The sequence below is a fragment of the Petaurus breviceps genome, unplaced genomic scaffold (assembly GCF_028583685.1).
Source record: "Petaurus breviceps papuanus isolate PSGF00001 unplaced genomic scaffold, PetGlider_PUasm1.0 126, whole genome shotgun sequence".
Taxonomy (NCBI): domain Eukaryota; kingdom Metazoa; phylum Chordata; class Mammalia; order Diprotodontia; family Petauridae; genus Petaurus; species Petaurus breviceps.
In genome coordinates, this window is record NW_027185655.1 from 40,553,299 (window position 1) to 40,574,904 (window position 21,606).

General features: G+C 38.3%; 2 protein-coding genes across 10 annotated transcripts in view; both read left to right on the forward strand.

The window, feature by feature from the left end:
- The window catches only part of ALPK1 (alpha kinase 1), a 152,339-nt gene extending 131,802 nt beyond the window's left edge, over nt 1-20,537 (forward strand). For 7 of the 9 annotated variants that reach the window (XM_069095308.1, XM_069095333.1, XM_069095302.1 and 4 more), the window contains 7 exons: nt 994-1,089; nt 5,543-5,647; nt 6,218-8,357; nt 11,986-12,139; nt 12,825-12,987; nt 14,828-15,014; nt 17,071-20,537. In XM_069095308.1, coding sequence (XP_068951409.1) covers nt 994-1,089; nt 5,543-5,647; nt 6,218-8,357; nt 11,986-12,139; nt 12,825-12,987; nt 14,828-15,014; nt 17,071-17,264 — 3,039 coding nt within the window. In that variant the 3' untranslated portion in view covers nt 17,265-20,537. Of the gene's footprint in view, nt 1-993; nt 1,090-5,542; nt 5,648-6,217; nt 8,358-11,985; nt 12,140-12,824; nt 14,330-14,827; nt 15,015-17,070 lie in introns of those variants that run through there. The other 2 variants (XM_069095368.1, XM_069095360.1) reach the window with 2 other exon arrangements.
- Nucleotides 1-21,606, forward strand: part of LARP7 (La ribonucleoprotein 7, transcriptional regulator) — a 234,375-nt gene that overhangs the window by 29,403 nt on the left and 183,366 nt on the right. The window lies entirely within an intron of this gene.

The window sequence follows — 21,606 nt, forward strand, 5'->3', positions numbered from 1 at the left end:
TATAAGTTCACTTGACCTCTGTCTGCATCACTTCCCCCAGCTATGAAGTGGAGATAATAATAGCAGCCACCTACTGGGGTTGTTGTGTGGATCAGAAAGATGGCATTTGTAAATCACTTAGTGTGATACCTGGTACGTAGTAGTTACTTAATAAACGCTTCCTGCTTCCTTCTTCCCCTTCTTTCCTCCTCCCTCTCTTCTTCCTTTCCCTCCTTTCTTCCTTCTTCTCTCTCTACCTTCTTTCCTTCCTGACACCAGGTAGTCTTTCATCTGCTATACCACCTCAGTGCCCATAGATAAAATACCCCCTCAGTGGAAAGAATTTAATTCTGCGACCAGAGGTTTTAGATTCAAATCCTGCCTCTTTTTATTTGCACCTGCATGATATTACACAAATCATTTAACTCCTCTGAGTCTGTTTCCTTGTCTATAAAATGAGGTGGATCTAAGGTCCTTCCCTCCTCTACATCTGTGGTGTACGTCCTCCTGCTATAATGTAGTTTGGGGGGAAGGGTTGAGTTTTGTTTTTTTAATAAGTGACACTTCTTATTGTCTAGAAACACTGAAAATTGAGCCCGTAGTGATAACTCAATGGTAATTAGGGAACTACCAAGAAATGTCAATGCTTTTGGTCAATCCGCATGCCCTCAGACATTCTGAATAGACTATGGGAGAGAAAATGGACCTTCATAATCACTCCCTCATTTTACAGGTGAAAAAATTAAAACAAACAATTAAAGTCAGTGTCACTAAGTAATTTTGTGGTAGAGTTAGGATTAGAACCCACTTCTGCTGACTATTCATCCCACTTTACCATGATGCTTAAAGCCTTCATTTTACAAGCACTCCTAGGGCTAAGCTGCTGGAATTTTTGAGGTGTGAGAACAGAGAGGGTTCAGTTGAAGATATAGGATTCAAAGTTTCTTAGGGCAAACCAGAAACATAAACAATAATCATCCCTACACACCTAACCTCTTTTGTTTTTCTTTATAGGGAATCGCTACATCGCTGGGTATATTGGCAGACATCTTTGTTTCTATGAGCAAGAAAGACTATGAAAAATTTAAAAACAACCCTCAAATTACCCTGGTAATTATGATTTCATCTCAAACATATTGTAGAATGGAATTACCTACAAAATTACATCAGTTTGTTGGTTCCTGCACTTTTTATCTAATCAAAAACCTAGGTTGAATAGTCAAAGGGTACCCAAAAAAGCACAAATTATAAATAATCAGTTGCATATTTGCCCAACCTCATTAATAAAAAGGAAAAAAATTAAAATATTGAGTTACCATTTCAAGCCTATCAAATTGGCAAAAATATAAAAAAGTCACAAAATTCAATGTTGGTGAACTTGTGAACAGGTAGAGTCGTACACTGTTAGAACTGCAAAGTCGTAGAATCTTTTTTAACATTATAAATTACAAAAATAATTGACCTAATGGTTGTAGTTTTTGGAATGGATCCCAAGAGTATCATTAAAATGAAAAAGTAGCTGTCTATTCAAAGGTATTTATAGTAATAATGTTATTTGTAATTGAAAAAAATGAGAAATAACTTTAATATCCCACAGTTGGGAAGGGCTAAGCAAATAATATTACATCAATATGAGGGAATTGTATAATTAAAATTAATAAGCATGAGGATAAATACAGGATCTCCTCTGGGCACACTCTCACCGCCAGCTAGCATTGTCAGAGTGAGTCCACAGAGGATGACTGACTGTTCCTCTCCCTCAAGGTCATAGGGGTAAACCCGAGGGGTGAGTTTCTAGCACTGTTGATCACAAACCTAGTTTGCTCCCTGTTAGCATTCAGCAAGGCAGACTTGATTAGCTTTTACAGAAAGTGTTTACTAAGCCAATGTCATATGAAGAGTTGGTACGATACATTTCCTCTAAAACCTAAGATGCAAAATCTCCACTTATACACACAAGGTCCCTAGGGAGAGAAGGCTCAAACTTAAAATACCGTGCAGGCAAGGTACCTCTGGGATGAAGGGATACCTTCCCAGCTCTTGACCCTAGAAGACTTTTTCTTTCTTCAATGAGTCCTCAGGCATAGATCTCTGGTCCAAAGATCAGTGCCTTTTTGGACTTTATAGTTAGCACTTCCCTTTGCCAAGAGGAGTCATAGTCCCCAAAGTCATATGCCCCCTTAGTTGACCACCTTTCCACAAAATCTGCTACTCTGTCCACTTTTGGTCACCACTACTGGTGTCCAGTGGCTGCTGCTACTGCTGCCATAAAGCTGTGACCACCAATAGAACTACTGATAGAATCTCTGGATCACCTGACTCAGCAGGTTTCCAGGACACTTCCATCCCAGAAGAACCTTTTTGTCAAAGTTCAGGAAAGAATAGACATAAAGAGACAGAGGTGGTCACATGCTCACAGTCACCACAGCTGAGTGGGACACAGTGCGATCATCCCTCCCCCACTGAATCTCAAGACCAGATCAAAGTAGCCCTGCCTCTCAGAACTGCAAAAGAAAAGAGAGCAATGGGGGGGAGGGGGGGTAGGTGGTGCAGTGAATAGAGCACTGGCCCTGGAGTCAGGAGGACCTGAGTTCAAATCTGACCTCAGACACTTAACACAAAACTATCCGCGTGACCTTGGGCAAGTCACTTAACCCCAATTGCCCCTCCAAAAAGAAAAGAGAGGAATGAAGAGTCAAATCGACCCTTTTTATGCCTAGCTTACTAATTCTCCATCATCAGTTTTTCTGGCCCAGTAGTCAATTAAATAACTTTTCATTATGACACAAGACCAACTCCTGAATCATCATGTCCACAAGGAAGTTGGCTTTTCCAGAACTTCCCCATAGTCACCAGGACTGAGATCAGGCAGCAAATATCCATGTAGGTTTCAAAGATTGCCCTCTCCCTACCCCCATGTTCCACTCCTATTATATAAAGAAATATGGAGGGGCGGCCAGGTAGCACAGCAAGTAAGAGCACCGGCTCCAGTGTTCAGAAGACCTGGAGATCGAATCCCGGGCTCAGACACTTAGCACCCACCCAGAAACACCTGGCCGTGTAACCTTGAGCAAGTTACTTAACCCCGATTGCTAAAAAAAAAAAAAAAAAAAGAAAGAAATATGGAGGGGATGGCTAGGTGGTGCAGTGAATAGAGTACCAGCCCTGGCGTCAGGAGCACTTGAGTTCAAATCCATCCTCAGACACTTAACACAAAAACCAGCCCTGTGACCATGGGCAAGTCACTTAACCCCAATTGCCCGCCCCCCCCCAAAAAAAAAAAGAAATTTGGAAAGGCGAATGTGAAATAGTGTGAAGTGATGTAATTAAAATCAGAACATGATAGCAGTAATATGAAAGGAAAAATGTATGAGAAGAATGGGCAAACAAAAGCTTAAGGGGACCTTGATGTAATATAAGCTTTTTATATTTAAGTATTTTGAAATACTTCATTAAAGTATAAATAGCTATACTTATGTGGTTTTGTTGATCTTTAAAGGTGGTCCATGAACTTGAATAGGAAATATATGTGTGTATACATATTATATATACACACATACATATACACACATATATACATGTGTACACTTATATAAATATATCTTTATTCAATATAATTGAGTCTTTTGTAATCCTATGCATTTTATTTTATGCCTTTAAATGTATTATTCTGAGAAGGAGCTAAGAACTTCCCTTCTGAAGGAATATAAAATTCTCATATGAACACTGGAAAAAATAATTTCATAAAAATTTTCTTCTCTAAAAAAAGCACAATTTGGTTGCATATTGGACATGTTAGATTGGTTTAAAAAAAAGAAACACAATAGTTTAGGAGTTTTAACATTTTTCAGTTAAAATTAAGATTCCTGGTCCATTTTCTCCAGTTTCTTGTCCTTCTTATGTGCTGTAATGGAATTCCACTGCAAATTCGAAGTTGGTTTACCTGACTATGTTCTAAAGCATGCAATTTCATAATTTTAAGATAAACATTATTAAAATCAACTTATTTATTGAATGTAGAAAGTAAGGCTGCTTCTTTGTAGGGAGATCCAGACAATACCACGTTCAATTATTTATTTTATCAAGAAACATTTTTATATTTTTATTTTATTTTTTTAAAAGATGATTGAGGGGCGGCCAGGTGGGACAGTGAGTAAGAGCGCCGGCCCCAGAGTCGGGACTCCAAGGATCAGTTCCAGCCTCAGATACTCGACATCCACACAAAAATAACTGGCCGTGTAATCTTGAACAAGTTACTTAACCCCGATTGCTTTAAAAAAAAAAAAGATGATTGCACTTGAAACTGAAAATCTATTATGTACAACTTGCTGTTCCTTTTAACAATATATATCTTGTAACTTTCTTTTTTCCCCTTTTTTATTCCCTCTCCTGCCTTCACCTTAGAGATGGCTACCATTAGACATAAATAAGTATACATATATATTTTCATGTGTGTATGTATATCTCTATGTGTGTATATATATATATATGTGTGTGTGTGTGTAAAATCATTGTATACACACTTCTTTTTATCAGTTCTTTCTCTGGATGCAGATAGAATCTTCCTTCATCGATCCTTTGTGGCTAATTTGGTTTTGGGGGGTTGGGTTTTTTTTTTTTGCTTTTTGGAGGGCAATTGGGGTTAAGTGACTTGCCCAAGGTCACATTGCTAGTAAGTGTTAAGTGTCTGAGGCCAGATTTGAACTCAGATCCTCCTGACTCCAGGGCAGGTGCTCTATTCAAAATTGGGTTTTTATAATAGTCAAAATGACTTAGTCACTCAGAGTTGTTCTTAAAACAATATTGCTATTACTGTATACAACAATCTCTTGGTTCTGCTCATTTCACTCTTTGTTGCTTCATTCAAGTCTATTCATCTTTTTCAAAAATCAACAAGTTCACCATTTCTTATAGCACAGTAGTATCATGATCATATACCACAACTTGTTCAACCATTCTCCATTTGATGGGCATTCCCCCCCCCCAATTTCTAGCTCTTTATCACCACAAAGAGAGCTGCTATAAATATAAGCCCCCACTATATGCCAGGCACTGTGATGGCTACTTTGCATATAAAAGCAGAAGCAAAGTGGTTCCTTCTCTCAAACTTTTATTAGACCTTAACCTCCACTTATACAGACAGAACTTAGTTTATAGCAACAGAAAAAAATGTACGCCTCTGCCCTTCCCATGATACTAGCATCCTAATTGCTATTAAATCACAAACTAATGAGGTTTTTGCCAATAAATATGCACTAATCATCAATAAGTTGGTGATTATATGAAAGAGGTATAAGAGTAATCCTGTTCTCTTTGGAAAGGGAGAGAGTCAGGAGAAGAAAGGAAAAGGGAGGAGGAAGGAGGGCTATATAGAAAATTGGAATCACAGGCCCCCTTACTCCTCTTTCCTGCTGTATTTTCATTGTAGATGTGAAGAGATCCAAGGTTTGGAAACCCAAGTGTGAATCTTGAGTACAGCAGTTTAGCACACTACCACTCACTTTTGTCCCTGGTCAAGAGAGAGGGGTAACTAAGTCTTGTTGTCTCTTATGTTCTCTTGCAGAACCTTCTCCGAGAATTTGATCACCATTTGCTGTCAGCAGCAGCAGCCTGTAAGCTGGCGGCTGCCTTTAGCCAGTACACCCCACTTTTTGTGCTCACAGCTGTGGTAAGTGTGGTATAGCAAGCCCATTAGTCTTTCCTTGCCCTATGGCCTTTCAGATTTACCCAGTGGTAGGGAAAAAAATCAATCCAGTTAAGCCAGGCTTCCTGCTATGTAATTGACAGTATTAGTTTAGAAACTATTCATGTAGGGGAAAGGCTTTAATACTTAGTATTGTAGCATCATGGTAGGAGCTAAGCTAATTCTGCTTGAGCAATAAAATGCCATCTGCCCTTGAGTACTAAGTATTATTATCTGAATGCATATTGATGCAAAGACCAGTTTGTGTGTGTATATATGTTCAATTGCCTTATTTTGGAGACAACTTGTATCCATGCCTAGGCTCTATGAGCAAGAACTCATGGGGTCAATCATCTTTAACAGAAAAATGTCAAGGTTACAATGGAATAGTAAATAGACACACACAATATCCCCTATTTTTCTTTGCTACTTAATTATGCATTTCCAAAACCATTCTTCAGTATTTTCTAAAACTCTGAAATCTTTCCATCCTAAGCTCTAGCAAAATAAAATCCCAGGTTTTTAACTTGATATTTGATTTTATTTTTTTCATAGAACATCCAAGGCACATGTTTATTGTCCTATAGTAACTCTACTGACTGTCATCCAGAAAAGAGAAAGTTGTATTTATCTGAAGCCAAAGAGGCCTTTGAAATTGGCCTCCTGACCAAAAAAGACAATGACCTAGTTGCTGGAAAACAGGAGCTTCATAGTTTCATCAAAGCTGCTTTCTGCCTCACCACAGTACATCAGAGCCTCAGTGGGGAGACCAAAGCAGTACGCATTTCAGATAAACTTTGTAGAGAAGCAGTGGGGAAACTGTATGCTTATTCCACTTCAAGGGGCACCCAAGACAAAGAAGCACTGGCTCGGGAGATCATGTCTGATATTGAGCAGGTTAAGAAGAATTTGCAAGTCCAAAGTTTCTCCAATTTAGATGACAGATCTTATGTCCCAGAGAGTTATAAATCGTGGATTGATAAGCCTATCTTGCATGGCAAAGCAGATTTCAAAGGAGTCCTTGAAAGGTATTCCCAACACCATGCTTCGGTGTGTGAAGTATTTGAAAGTATATGTAAGAGTCATGGAAACAGGAAAGAAATAAAAACAGGAGCCTGTATCACATCCTTGAAAACTGAGACAAAAAACACAGACACGTTGAGTACTAGTGATGACAACTTGTTAAGTCAAAAAGGCATTGAAATACCTTCTTCACAAAATAACAGTCAGAATCATGGGAAGATCCAAATAAAAGAAAGAAGAAAATTGCTTCAGTCAGATGCAGTTTATGTCTCACTTGATGAAGAGACAGAAACTGAACCACCAGACCACTTAAATAATGGGGAAACTGATGTTTCTAGCAACTCTCTGAATGGAAGTCAAACATCGAACTCTTGGAGTAAGATATCAGTATCCAGTTTTTCCACTAGCTGGGAGGAAGTAGATGATCATGCTGCTGATGGGCCAGTCAGAAGGGAGATCATTCAAGAAAAAAGGCCAATAGACACTCAGGGTTCCACAGCCCTGACTGAAGATGTGGAGAACCATGATGAAAGCGGTGATCTCCATTCACTTGTTTCAATCCCTCATCCTCCCTCCCTCAAGGACTCTAAAGAAGACTGTTTAGATCCTTCTCAAAAACAACAATGTAAACAAACTCTCTTGGCTCCCCACGAGACAATAAGCATAGCCTCCATCTCTGGTAAAGCAATCATAGTCAATGGAGAACTAGAAATAGAAAATGTCCAGGAAATCAGAAACATGGAATCCAAAGATGGCTCTCCATTTTTTGGACATTTAAATATCTCTTCTTCTTGTTCCCCTACCCCTAGCAGGTCTCGGGAGACCATCTCATTGTCTCCCCCAAAAGAATCAGACTCATTTGAGATGATTGATGTGTTACCTGAAGCTGAAGAGAAAGTAAGAATCAAGGATGGAGAAGAGAAAGGGGTAAAAACCACTGAAAGAAACAAAGAACCCATGTTTAGAGGACTGATTTCTTGGATTGATCAGGAAGAAGAAACTACAGAAAGCATAGAGGGTACCTCTTTGGACCAACCTAAAAACACCAAAGTATCTTCTGTTTCTCCTTTAGCCAACAAACACACTGGGGCTGATGGTTTTCTCACATATCACTGGCTGACAAAGAAACTTGTCACAGGAGAAAAAGAATACATAGAAAGGCAAGGAGATGAGTCAGATACCTCTACAAAGGACAAGGAAGTGGAGCTCACTAGTAGTAAGGTGAGCCACTGGGCAAATGATAATGGGTTTCATAGACTGAATACTTTGGGAGTTCAAATCTGTCCAATGGTGAACAATGCCCATGGCTCCTGGGCAAACAGTAGCGGACCCTTCCCCACCCTGTGTGATGACACTACTACAGAGGATCATGGTGGAGGGAATGAATTTGGAAACTATAGGTCGAATTCTAGCTCTTCCTTATCAGGATGGCTCAACTCTCCTGACTTTTCCAATGGTTCTTCTGAGGTGGGAAGTCCCTTGTCATTTCTGAATTCCAGTGGAAGCTCTTTTGTATCTATACCAGGAAAGGTCAACCAGGAAGTCCTAGAAGCTCGTACGCTGAAGGACAATGACTTTGAGAAACTCCTGTCAGGAGTAGGGCATGACTGGTTATTCCAGAGACTAGAGAACACAGGAGTTTTTAAGCCCAGGGAGCTCCACCAAGCACACAGTAAGTAAGTGGTATGGGGGACAAGGGTCTAATTTTAAGCAGCCACCAAGTTGAGCCTTGATTTGTCAAGCTTTGTGAAGCCAGACATAGCCACTTCCACATCACTGGCAACCTCAATAAATTCTTGTCGAACTCAATTGAATAGCTAGATGTTGGCTTTCTTGGAAGAAATTTGGGACACCCTAGGTGAAGAATGAGGCATATATCATCAGCAACACATATTACTTTGTTTTGTTTAACTACTCTTTGTTCCAAGGGAGGATTCTATGAGAGGTTGGGAGGATGTGGAGACCATTGAGTGGTGACAATGATTTAGAATCATAGGATTTTACAAAAAAGCACACCTATGAAGCTTTTTAAAAAAATACATTTCCCAAGACCTAAAATTCATTAAGGGCCCAGATCCCTCTGACAGAGATCAAACATGTTAGGTATGTGCTCAGCATACTATACATTTAATGGATCATTTTGACTGACTTTGTAGCTGGAAATAATCTTGAACGCAACAGCTGGAGGCCAAGTGATGTTCTTCTCAGCCCAGGTTGCCAAATGTGGCATTCTTCTTAGTTCAGAGAAGAGAATGGCACTAGCCACGCTATCTCACAAAGATACAATTCTAGGTCCAGAAGCAGTGTCACAAGAGCCTCTTTTGTCTGATTCCTCATCTGTAAAATGGGGATAATAAAAGCATCTCCTTCCCAGGGTTTTTATGAAAATCAAATGAAATAATAAATGTAAAGTGCTTAATACAGTGGTTGGCATATAGTAGGCACTATATAAGAGTTAGCTATCAGTAGTAGTACTAGTAGTGGTAGTATTAGTAGTGGTGGTAGTAGTAGTAATGGACCTGGAGTTGAGAGGACTCGAATTGACATTTTGCCTCAGATATTTGCCAGTTGTTTAACTGTGGGGAAATCACTGAATCTCACTGGCACCAGTTTATTTATTTGAAAAATAAAGTAGTTGGATTCAAAGGTCTCTAAGATGCTTTCCAGGTCTGAATCTATGATCCAATATAACTTTATAACTAGAACGAATTTTACCAGTCTCCTACTGTAGTTCTCTCATTATACAGATTAAAAAGAAAACAAAACAAAACCGAGACCCAAATTAGAGCAGTGACCAGTCCAAAGTCATAAAGCTAGGAGACTGAGGAGACAGGGAATAGAATAGGTTTGGATTCTGCCTCTGATGAGTAGAGCCAGTGTGGTCTTTGGTACTTTGTTCAACCTCCTTAACTTACTGGGCTAAAATGAGGGGATTGGAAAATATAACCTCTGAAGTCCCAACCAGCTCTAGAATCCAATGATCTCTTGATTTCTGCCCTAGAACTTTCCCTGTTCTAGAGTGCAATGGATCATGTAGTTTTTAAACAAGGTCAGTTTTTGTAAAGTCCAGAAAATATTGCGGAGGACAAAGGCTGCATGATTGCAAAGTAGATTTTGAATCAAGCTTTCACCCCCTGCAGATAACCAGTGAGATCACTTACACAGTTACTGTCTTGGGAATCAGTAACAAACCTTTTCTCTGCATCTTGTTTTAACATTTACAAATCACTTTCACATATATTATCTCCTTTGTTCTTTTTTTATTATTTCTTGTATTAATGTACAAAGATTCTTTTTTGATCATAACTTTCAGTTAATCCAATTATTTTTAAATTTTCTCGATCTATTCTCCAAATCTGTTGTTTTTCTTGTAAGATGTTTCACTTTCTCTTCTATTTTTTTCATTCTTCATATTTTGTTTAATCATTTCCTGATCTCTTATAATTTCTCTAGCTTCACTTTGCCCAATTCTTATTTTCAAGGTGTCATTTTCTTCCTTAAGATTCTGAATCTCCTTTTCTAATTGGTTAACTTTCCTTTCATGCCCTTCTTGTTTTTCTTGGATTATTCTTATCTTCTTTTTTAGCTTTTCCTCCATCGCTATCATTTGATTTTTGAAGCCTTTTTAAAGATCTTCTATAAATTCTTTATGGTCAACCATTTGACGTTACCCTTTGGGGTTTCTTTACTTCAATTTCCTCCTCTGAAGATGAGCCCTGGTCATCTCTCTTCCTATAATAGTTTTCTATGGTTGGATTCTTTCTCCTTTGCCTGTGCATTTTTTGTGGTAATTCCCTAGTTATTTGTAGTCACCTTTAACCGTGGGGTCTGGGAAATGGCGCCTCTTGCCTTAGACATTCAGTTCTTCCCTTTAGCCTGAAACCAAAGTCAAACCTCCAGCCTCCTGTAAGTGCCCACAACCAGTGGCATCCCTCCCCACCCCACCCCACCACTTCTGCACTCAGTGGGCATGGGCTGGTTCCTTCTCACCCCCTCTGCTCTTTGCAGCCCAGCTGGGTCTGGTATTACTGGTCAGAGAGGTTCCCTTGATCTTCCTGGGCTCAGACACCCAACTCCCCTCACTATCTGGGGGTAAAAGTTCCTATGACTGGGGCCAAGACAGCCTCCCTAACCAACTAACCCCAGGGCTAGCTACTTTCTGTTAAAGCAAAGTCCCTTCACAGGGACCAAAATTTGTCTTGGGATTTTTCTTCTGATTTTCTCAAATTGTTCCAGGAGGACCCGACATGTGCCCCCGTTCTAATTTAACACCACCCACACTGTTCGCCCTAAGATGCTACTTTAACTCTTTTGTGGGGAAAAATCATGAGAACTTGGAATTTTCTGACCTACTCTGCCATCTTCCCAGAATTCTCTCTCCTTTGTTCTTCAAAGCAGGTCCGCATAGTAGAAGTTTTAGTAGACATAGTAGACAAGACCCATTTTACAAAGGAGGTGATTTTAGTTCAAGGAGATAATCTGACTCAGTAGCTTTACAGCTAGTAATTTAAAAAGTCACAACTTAAATGAGGTATTGAAATGAATGAATTGATAAGTTTATTAAGCACTTGCTATGTGCCCAGCTGAATGCCAAGACTATGAATACAAAAAGCAACAACAGTCCCTACCCTTGATGGATGTGTACAAAAAGCAGTGGTCAATGAGAGGTGTTTTGACCCAAAAAGTTATAGGAATGATGAGTAGATTAACATATGTAAGCCAGTAAGAATGGCAGTTGGTTTGATCATGGCCAATAGTTCCAGAACTTGAGGGGAGAGAAAAAGAGGAGGAAAGGATGCCGACTAATCTGTGGAGAGGATCAGAGAATTAGAAATGAGGTGGGGCCATTTTGGAGATGTTTTCTTTGTACCATGCTACATAGTGTACCTGTGTATTCTATGTTTCAAGGTCACCTTGGCGTGTTGAAAAATGATGGGATCATATTTCCCTTCCCAAATGGTTTACTTTTCTATTTTCGGACAACTAAAAATGTCACATGCCTCATGAATGCTTCTTCCATAAATACTTGCCTTATCTTACATTGCTTCTTGCTATCATCTACAACAGAATGCTTTATTGGTATAAGGCTTCTCTTTGTTAAAATTCATCACGTGTTATTACCTTTTCATCTAGAAGTTAAAAGTTTAAAATGTGTGAGATTTGAAGGGGAATATTTTTTAAAGATTTGAAAAACTTTTTCACAGATGGAGAACTTTAAGACCTCTGTTTATTTTAGCCTTCCTCCTGTATTATAATAGCCTTGCTCAAGATATGGGTGATTTCACCTTTTCTTTTTACAGATGCTCTTTTGCTAAAATATTCTAAGAAATCAGAATTGTGGACAGCCCAGGAAACTGCTGTATATTTTGGTGACTACCTGGTTGTAAAGAAGAAAGGCAAACAGAGAAATGCCTTTTGGATACACCTCCTTCATCAGGAAGAAATTTTGGGAAGGTATTGCTCAAAAAAGGAGGGGAAAAAACTGATTACTATAAATGTAATTCAATATGAAATGTAATATAAATGTATAAATGTAATTGACTTGATGAGGTCACCTATACAGGGGGTGGGCATGCCCAATAATACCTGGTTGAGATAATTAATAACATTTTCTAGGCCTTATCAATCTATATGTGTACCTCATTGAGGAAGAGGGTTTGAGTCTTAATGATTGGAAATGAACTGATTAGTTTGGGTTTTTGTTAGAGCCAATTGTACAGAAAACCCAATTTCATCAAGCAAACCCCATGATATGCCACTGCAGCCCATAAGGGTCCAGAACCAGATCCCAAGATGTAATTGAGCTTAAGTTCAACTGCCATTACATCCAATGAGCATGTCTATAACCTCTACTGGAAACCAGGCCTCCCTGCAGCACCTTCAAGTTGAACAAGAAAATTACCTAATCAGTCCTCTAAGTGTCATAAGTTGGATTTGATGTCCCTAGATAGAGAAAATAAAATTGACAGTGAGAGGCAAAGCTATAATATTACCTTGTGTTTGTATGGAGTTTGAATATTGGTTATATATTGTTATGCTTTTCAAAACCCACTCAAATACATTGAATCAATTTCTTCTCCTGTTCTGTCCTGGGTTTAGGGAGCTTGTTCTAGCCTCTTTTTGATTTTCTCCCCCATAGATATGTTGGCAAAGAATATAAATCACAGAAAGGACTTTGGCACCATTTTGTTGATGTGGAGAGGCAGATGACCGCACAATACTATGTCACAGAGTTTAACAAAAGACTCTATGAACAAAACATACCAACACAGATCTTCTACATCCCGTCCACAGTACTTCTGGTAAGAAATTCATGATATGGGGTGGCTAGGTGGCACAGTGAATAGAGTACCGGTCCTGAAGTCAGGAGGACCTGAGTTCAAATCCAACCTCAGACACACTAGTCGTGTGACCTTGGGCAAGTCACTTAACCCCAATTGCCCCTCCAAAAAGCAAAAAAAAAAAAAAGAAATCCATGATAAATCACAACAGGGATGGACTCCTAAACAAGGGCCTCCCTGAAAGAATAAACAGGAGACAACATAGCAGGTAGAAGGAGCCAAGACTCTGGTCACAGAACCTGGATTCAAATCCAACTTCTGATACTTAAAATTTGTGTGACTTTAAGTGAGTTACTTAGTCAACCTGGGTCTCAGTTATCCCACTTGTAAAACGAGGTGCTTGGGCTTGGTGCTCTCTGAGTGCCTTTCAATTCTAGGTCTATGAGTCTATATAAAATATAGAAGGCAGTATTGGATAGTGGGTAGAGAATCAGCCTCAGAGCCAGGAAGACCAGAGTTCAAATCCTGCCTCTGGTGCACATTGGCTAGATGAGCCCAGAAAAGTCATTTAACCTCTCATCACTCTCAGGCAATATGTGAGAAACATCAGATGTCATCCACATTGGTCAAGATAATCCCCTCATTGGGGCGGCCAGGTAGCACAGTGAGTAAGAGCACCAGCTCCAGTGTTGGAATGACCTGGGGATCGAATCCCGTCTCAGACACTTAGCACCCACCCAGAAACACCTGGCCGTGTAACCTTGAGAAAGTTATTCAACCCCAATTGCTTAGGGGTGGCCAGGTGACTCAGCGAGTAAGAGCACTGGCCCCACTGTCGGGATGACCTGGGGATCGAATCCGGGCTCTGATACTTAGCACCACACCTAGAAATAACTGGTCATGTAACCTTGAGCAAGTTACTTAACCTCAATTGCTTGTTAGGAAAAAAAAGATAATCCCCTCATTGGGATTTCCATAGAGTAAATTCCTTGAAGACAGGCACTGTCCTTTTCCTCTTTTTGTATTCCCAGCACTTAGGACCCGGAACATAGTAGGCATGTGATCAATGTTTACTGATGGGTGTGCTGCAGCTGATTCTTACTGACTCACAACAGCAAGATGTTAAATTTTCAGTGTGAGCATTTACACCTCTGGAAGTTGGTAAATGCTACAAATCAAGGCTTGACTTACTGTTTTGATGATTGTCCAGTCTAAAGAAAGTGATGGAGAAAATGTTGATAATGCAAATAAAACTTAAAAATGTGTTTTGCAGGTGGTTTTTTTTTTGGAGAGTCCTATTGTTAAACATTTACCAGCACACCTCATATGTGTGTCTGTGTGTATACACACACATATATACACATATATGCACAAAACATATGTATGCGTACATATGCACATATTCCTGGATACATGCATATATATTCACAGACACATATGTGTGTACATATACATACACATATAGATATGTGCCTAAGACAAAGAAAGCCTAGGAACTTCTGAGCCCCTCATAAAAAATCAGAACCCTGGGATTTGTGGACGTATTCTACCACCAGAAGTCATCAAGGAAAAGGATCTACTCCCCTAACCTGGATATGATTGAGCAGTGAGAGCCTTATCTCACCCACTGACCTAATTAAGGAGTGACTCATCTAGACAGAATTTTTTACCACAATGCGAATGGGTAAATTTATCCCTTTTTATATATGAAAAAAATGAGGCCCAGAGAAGTTATATGACTTTCCCAAGGTCACACAGATAATGACAGAAGCAGGATCCAAACCCAAATGTAAACAAGGCACTCTTTCCATTGTAGTTTCCCGATTCCCCGTTTTGTCAAGATGACTCTGTTGCCTTTCAGATTTTAGAAGGCAAGACAATTAAAGGATGTGTCAGTGTGGAACCTTACATTTTGGGAGAATTTGTTAAGCTGTCCAATAACACGAAAGTAGTGAAAACAGAGTACAAAGCCACAGAATATGGATTGGCTTATGGACATTTTTGCTACGAATTTTCCAACCACACAAATGTTGTGGTTGATTTGCAAGGTATGTGTCGATGTTGGCCGCTTCCATCATTTCTTTGCCAAACATGATCTTGTGTACTACATATGTAAATGTCTGCCTGTATATCTGTCTACATTCCTGATAATAATTATCATTTTAAAAACAGATTGTACCATCTTAGAATGTAAAATTCTGCTCCAGATTAAGGGAGACGGTTTCTTTTTTCATTTTCGTAAATGAGACTCTAGAATCCTAAAAATGTTACTGCTGTCTCTAAAAGTCACAATTAAATCCAATTCAATAAACATTTATTGAATAACTACTGAATATAAGAGGCTCAAATTAGTGTAATCTGAATGGATCTAGTTCCATATGACCCCAGATTCCACTATAAAATCATGAATTACCATTTAAATCTCTCACTAGCAGAGGTAAATTGTATGGAGGAGGAAAAGGAGAAGGAGAAGAACAGAATTTAGTGAAATCAACTAGAATTGAGTGAAATATGTCAAATATTTAAATGCATACTTACATTTAACTCCTTTATACTTGTATGGATATTTTTATTTTTTGTTTCTGTAAGAATACATGGTAAAAACAACAGCAACAATAAAATAAACATTTTACCTGGCATTCTATCCAAAATAACTCTGTTGACTCTACAATATGCATTTACATTGCATATTATATTATTACATTATATATTACATTATATTGATGTTCAGAATAATGACCTGGGCACACTTGGCAACCTTGAAGAACCTTCTTAATTACCAAAGAAATATTATATCATGCTCAAGTACAGTTTCAGTGTTCCCAGAGTAAGCCTAGATCTCATTTGTCTCATTGTGACTTAGAGATGACTTGCTGTGGTTTTTCAGTTTTGGTTCATTTGGTTCAGTTTGGTCATGTCTGACTCTTCATGACCCCATTTGGGGTTTTCTTGGCAAAGATACTGGAGTGGTTTGCCATTTCCTCCTCCAGACCATTTTACAGATGAGGAAACTGAGGCAAAAAGGGTAAAGTGACTTGCCCAAGGTCACACAGTTAGGAAGTGTCTGAGGTCAGTTTTGAATTCAGGAAAATGAGTCTTCCTGATTCCAGGCCCAGCATGATATCCACTGCACTAAATAAAGGCTTGCTGCCTTTAGAAATTACTATAGCTTCTTAAAGGCCATGGTAAGAAAATGCAATAATTGGAAGGTCATACCAAGCTGCAAATTGTGGGCTGTTGTCACAGAATCAAGCTAGATAAGTTCAGAGAGGCTGACCAAAAACCTAGTGATGAATTTCTCCATGTTTCTCCATTTGATGACATCACGGATTTTTCAAATATTAAAATAAGAATAGAGTTAGTATTCATCTTAATGCATTCTCACCTTAGAGAATTCGTAATCTATTAACCTAAATATCCAATTCCTAGTATATTCAGGAGGCAGCTAGATGGCAAAGTGAAATCCTTGAATGGCAAATTCAAATCCTTGAATCTAACCTGAGCTTAAGTCCCACTCCCAGACACTTACCAACTGTGTGACCCTGGGCAAGTCACTTAACCTTTGTGTGCCTCAGTTTTTCCATCTGTAAAGTGGAGATAACAGCATCCCTCTCCCAGGGTTGTTGTGAAGCTCAAATGAGATAATATTTACAAAGCACTTCACAAATGTTAAAGTGAAATATAAATATTATCTATTATTATTTGCCTAAATGTTATAAAATGGGTCTGGGAGATTGACTGGGGTCAACTCCTAGCACAAATGAGTTTATACGAACACTACATTCTGTTAACATCCTGGCTATCATAAAATTCACTAGGTATCTCTTTAAGTGAAAGGTTATTAACCTTTTTTAATGTGTGTCCTGGACCCCTTTGGCCATCTGGTGAAGTCTATAGGGCTCTTCTCAAAATGACATCATTAAATGCATACAATCAAATATATAATATTAAAACAGAAGTCAATCGTATTGAGAGACTGTTGAAAAAAATATTTTTAAAACAAGTTTCATATACCCCAAGTAAAGAACCCATGCTGTAACCATTCTACAATACTGAAATGCTATTTCATAAGAAATCTAAAACTCAAAAATTCTTTTATTATAGGTTGGGTGACCGGTAATGGAAAAGGAGTCATCTACCTCACAGATCCCCAGATTCATTCTCTTGATTATAAAGATGTGACTACCAACTTTGGAGAAAGGGGCATTTATTATTTCTTCAACAATCAGCATGTGGAGTGTAATGAAATCTGCCATCGACTTTCTTTGACTAGACCTTCAATTGAAAAGCTTAGTTAGGCACATATTTTCCTTCAGCAGCAATATAATTGAAACAATAAATTTAGGTCTACAAAATGACAGTAGTCTAGGTGAAAACAAAAAAAAAATAAGTTAACTATCAGATATAATTAATAAGTAGATATGTGGATGTTTACTATTACCTTAAAATATACCTGAGTAATGGGCTTTTTGCTTTTATGTTTGAGACACCATGAAGATATATTCTTGGTTATCTCCAATTGTTGTTATTATAAAAGCACATTATTATTATTATTATTGAATAAGGAGGGATAGGGAAAGAGATCACACTTGTGATTTCATTGTACAGGGAACTCCCTGGTGAAGAAATTCTCTCTACCAATGCACTTCCTCCTTAACTTAGAGCCTCAGAGAGTTACCCAGGGCCCTAAGAGGATAAGACACTGACCCAGGATCATAAAACCAATATGTGTCATAATGTCTTCTTGGCTTCTGCTCTCTAGTCACTACATCACATCACCTGTAGAACTTATAATTTCCCCAAACTCAGAAAAATCTGTATTGAAGCTAAGTCCTCTGCCTTTAATTCATGTATTTGTCCTAGGTATTTTCAGATAAAAGTTATTTAGTGATAATTATATCCATTCAACTCCCTCCCTCCCAGATGAATGATGAGCCATAAAGACCAACCCCAATATTTTCTGACCAAAAGACTAAAACAGGTTCTAACCTGAAACATTTTATCTAGGAGTCTCTTGGACCAAAGTTGAGCCTAGATAAAGAATGAATTCCTTTAAGGAATGTTATTTTCGTAAACATAAATATTATGGTCAATTACACATAAATAAAAGATTTTTATTAGCAATTAATAAAGAAAATATTTGGGGAAAGGTTGATGGGATATTTCATTGTAAGTGACTTCTAAAGAATGCCCAGATATTGCCAGACAGCAATATGACTATAACGGGTTTTGATGTTCTGTTTCTTGTGGGGTGTTCTCCTTCTCCCCACTTTTTTGGGGGGGCAGGAGGGTTTGGGTCTCTATCTCACTCAGACTAGAGTGCTGCAATATTCACAGTCTTACCCACTGCTGATCGACATGAAAGCTTTGACTTTCTTTTCTGGCCTGGGTCAGTCTAGCCTTTTTTAGGACCCTAATGGCCATCAGGGTGCATAACAGTGTTAATTAGAATTAGTGCAAACAAGTCATCAGCTATTCGCTCCACCTTAGTTCAAGCAATCCCCGGCCTTGACCTCCCCAGTCACAGGGATTATAGGTGTGTACCACCAGGTTCATCAATATTCTCCCTCCAGAAAATGTCCATCAGCATGTGTGTTTGTTGTGTTTCTTCTTCATTCTCAAAACAATTCATGACATCAGGAAGATGATGACGTGACTTGCAGTTGACTTTGATTTGAGTGAGGGAGGGCTGTGCAAGGTTACCAATCTCACTGTGTCCTCTGGAGTCATCTGGGTCCAGTGGCCCGATATTTATCAGTACGACTGAAGAAATGTGTGTTTACTGGAATAAGGTGTACCAGTACCAAATGACAAAAGTTATTTTGTAGAGACTAATATTGTCCCTGGTGACAATAGTAAAGGCATTTCTATATTTTTTTTTTGGTGAGAATGTGGCCACTAATCAAATCATGACCTAGTTTTCATGTCTCTGTTAGATGGAAAATAACACTTTTCCAGGCTTTACCTTTCTCCCTGCCTACTTCCATTCCTACCAGATCTCTCTCCCTCCCAGGTCTTTGTTCTCTAATTCTCATCACTCCTTTGGATGGTTCTTCTCACCCTTGCTAGATGGAAAGATGCACATAGACTCAAAAAAATGAGTTACTCCCACCTGATACCCACTCTTGCCACAATTTTTATCCTGTAAAATAAAGATGCTGCTAAGTTTCTTTAGTTTCTTCCAATTTGGACCAGAGTCTCTTCACAGAGCTACTCTTGGTTTTAATTAAAAGTCTGGGAGCAAACCAAGGCAGCTAAAATACAAAGGCAAATGCTGAGAAAAAAAAATCTTTGTAGAAAGTTTCTCTGATAATCATCTTCTTTCCAAGATATCTAAAACAACAAATTCAAATTTATAAGAATAAGAACCAGTCCCCAATTTAAAAAAAATAATCAAAGTATATGAACAGGAAGTTTTCTAAGGAAGAAATCCAAGCTATCAATAACCAAATTATAAAAAAAACCCAAATGAACAAAATTCTCCAGGTAACTAAAAATTAGAGAAATACACATTATAACTATTCTCATGTTCTACCTCATACCCATCAGAAGAACAATGTATTTTTGGAAAAGTTGACCAAAAAAGGAAAATTACAAATATTAGAAGGGTTATAGGAAAACAGGGATATTATTGTGCTATTGGTGGAGCTAAGAATTGGTTTAGCCATTCTAGAAGCAATTTAGAACTCTGAGGAATATCCAAAGAGTCATCAATTTGCATGACGTTTGACTCAGTTCTACTACTGCTACTGGGCTACTTTGCCAAAGAGATCAAATAAAGAGAAGGATCTACATGTACAAAAACATTCATGAAGACTCTTTGGGTAGTGGCAAATAACTAGAAACTAAGGCGATGCCATAAATTGGGGAGTGGCTGAACAAGTTATGGCATATTAATACAATGGAATGTCATAAGGAATGATAAAAGAAGTGCTTTCAGAGAAACCTGGGAAGATTTGTATGATGTGATACAGAGTGTTATGAGTAGAATCAAAAGAGGAACTTCTACAAGACAAACAATTTTGGAAAAAATTAAGACTGATGATTAGTGATGAATCCGGATTCCACATGTAGATAAAGAAGCAAAATACACACCTTAAGACAAAAAGATGATGAGCTGGAAGTGTATGAGACAAAGCAGAACAAGACATGCTCTTTTGTACACAATCGAAGTGAGAATCTTTTTTTCTTCGTTATGCATACTTATGACAAGAGTTTTCTTGTATGTTTTTTTCTTTTCTTTTTTTCCGATGAGGGAAGGGATAGGAGACAGACAGAAAATAATTGTTTGTTCATTGAAAAAAATAAAAATGAAATGAAAGTGTGTGTCTAAAATGCACAGGAGAGAAAAGAAGGGAGGCCAAAAGGAAACATACATAAACAGGAAAGCTTTGCAAGTTGCATGTTAGATGTATTACATAAATTAAATGGGAAAGCAAGCTATATATAATAGAAATTCTTGGTTTCATGTGCTATCCTTTTTATATTCTCCTTTGTATATGGAAATGCTTATTTTGTTTTTTGTTAAGTTCACAATAAAAATAAAATTTTTAACATTTTTTTAAAAGAAAGTATGTTCACTAATTTTAATTGGAAAAAACGCTACATCAAGTATCTCTTTTAAGCATCTGATGTCCAAGATACACAGAGAAACACAAATACATAAGACCCAAGAGTCATCCCCCAATGGATACAGTCAAATTATAGGAACAAATAGCTCTCAGAAAACTGACAAATTATTAACAACCACATGGAGATTGCTCCAAATCATTAATAATGAGAGAAATGTAAATCAATATACCAAGTTCCCTGCCATGTAGCTAAGCCTGTTTCCCTCCCTCTCCCACAAAAGACAAAGAAACTGACCCTGAGACTTGATTGGCCCAAAGGCCAAAGCTCGGGCAGTTGTCATGGATTCTTGGTTGTCTAGGGGCATAAAAAAGGCCAGCCCATAACTTGACAGATGTCCAAGCTTAAGAGTCACCAGAGCTTGCCCTGTTGACCAGACATGATTCTCCATGGAGACGAAGGGAGCCACATTTACCTAGGATAAGTACTGTGTTCTTTTTGAACATCCTTCCATGTAAGAAAGGTAAGTAATGCTGAGTAAACCTCATTTTGTTAATAACTAAATGCTCCACATTTAATTTCACTCATTGTAAGCCAATCCTGAACCCCAATATAGAATGTCTTAGACTCCAACTCCCCCTTCAAAAAAAAATCTATTAGTAAGTTATTCTTTTGGTTATGTGCTATATCTTGATGATTTTGAAATCCTACTTAATTCTTTGTACGTTTTCAGTCAGTCACCTAGAATTTATTAAATGCCTACTATGTGCACTGATAAGCACTGGGGATACGAGGAGAGGCAAAAAATAGTCCCTTCCCTCAAAGAGCTTATAGTCTTAAAGTCAAAGCTTACAGTCTTATAGGGACCAGTTTTAAATAAACTTCCTTCTTTCTGGTGCTCCCTGTTTTAAGCTTTTTCCTAATGTCTGATTTCCATCAAAAGTTTCATCTTATTCTTTTTTTTTTTAAGCAATCAGGGTTAAGTAACTTGCTCAAGGTTACACAGCCAGTTATTTCTGGGTGTGGTGCTAAGTGTCTGAGCCCGGGATTCGATCTCCAGGTCATCCTGAC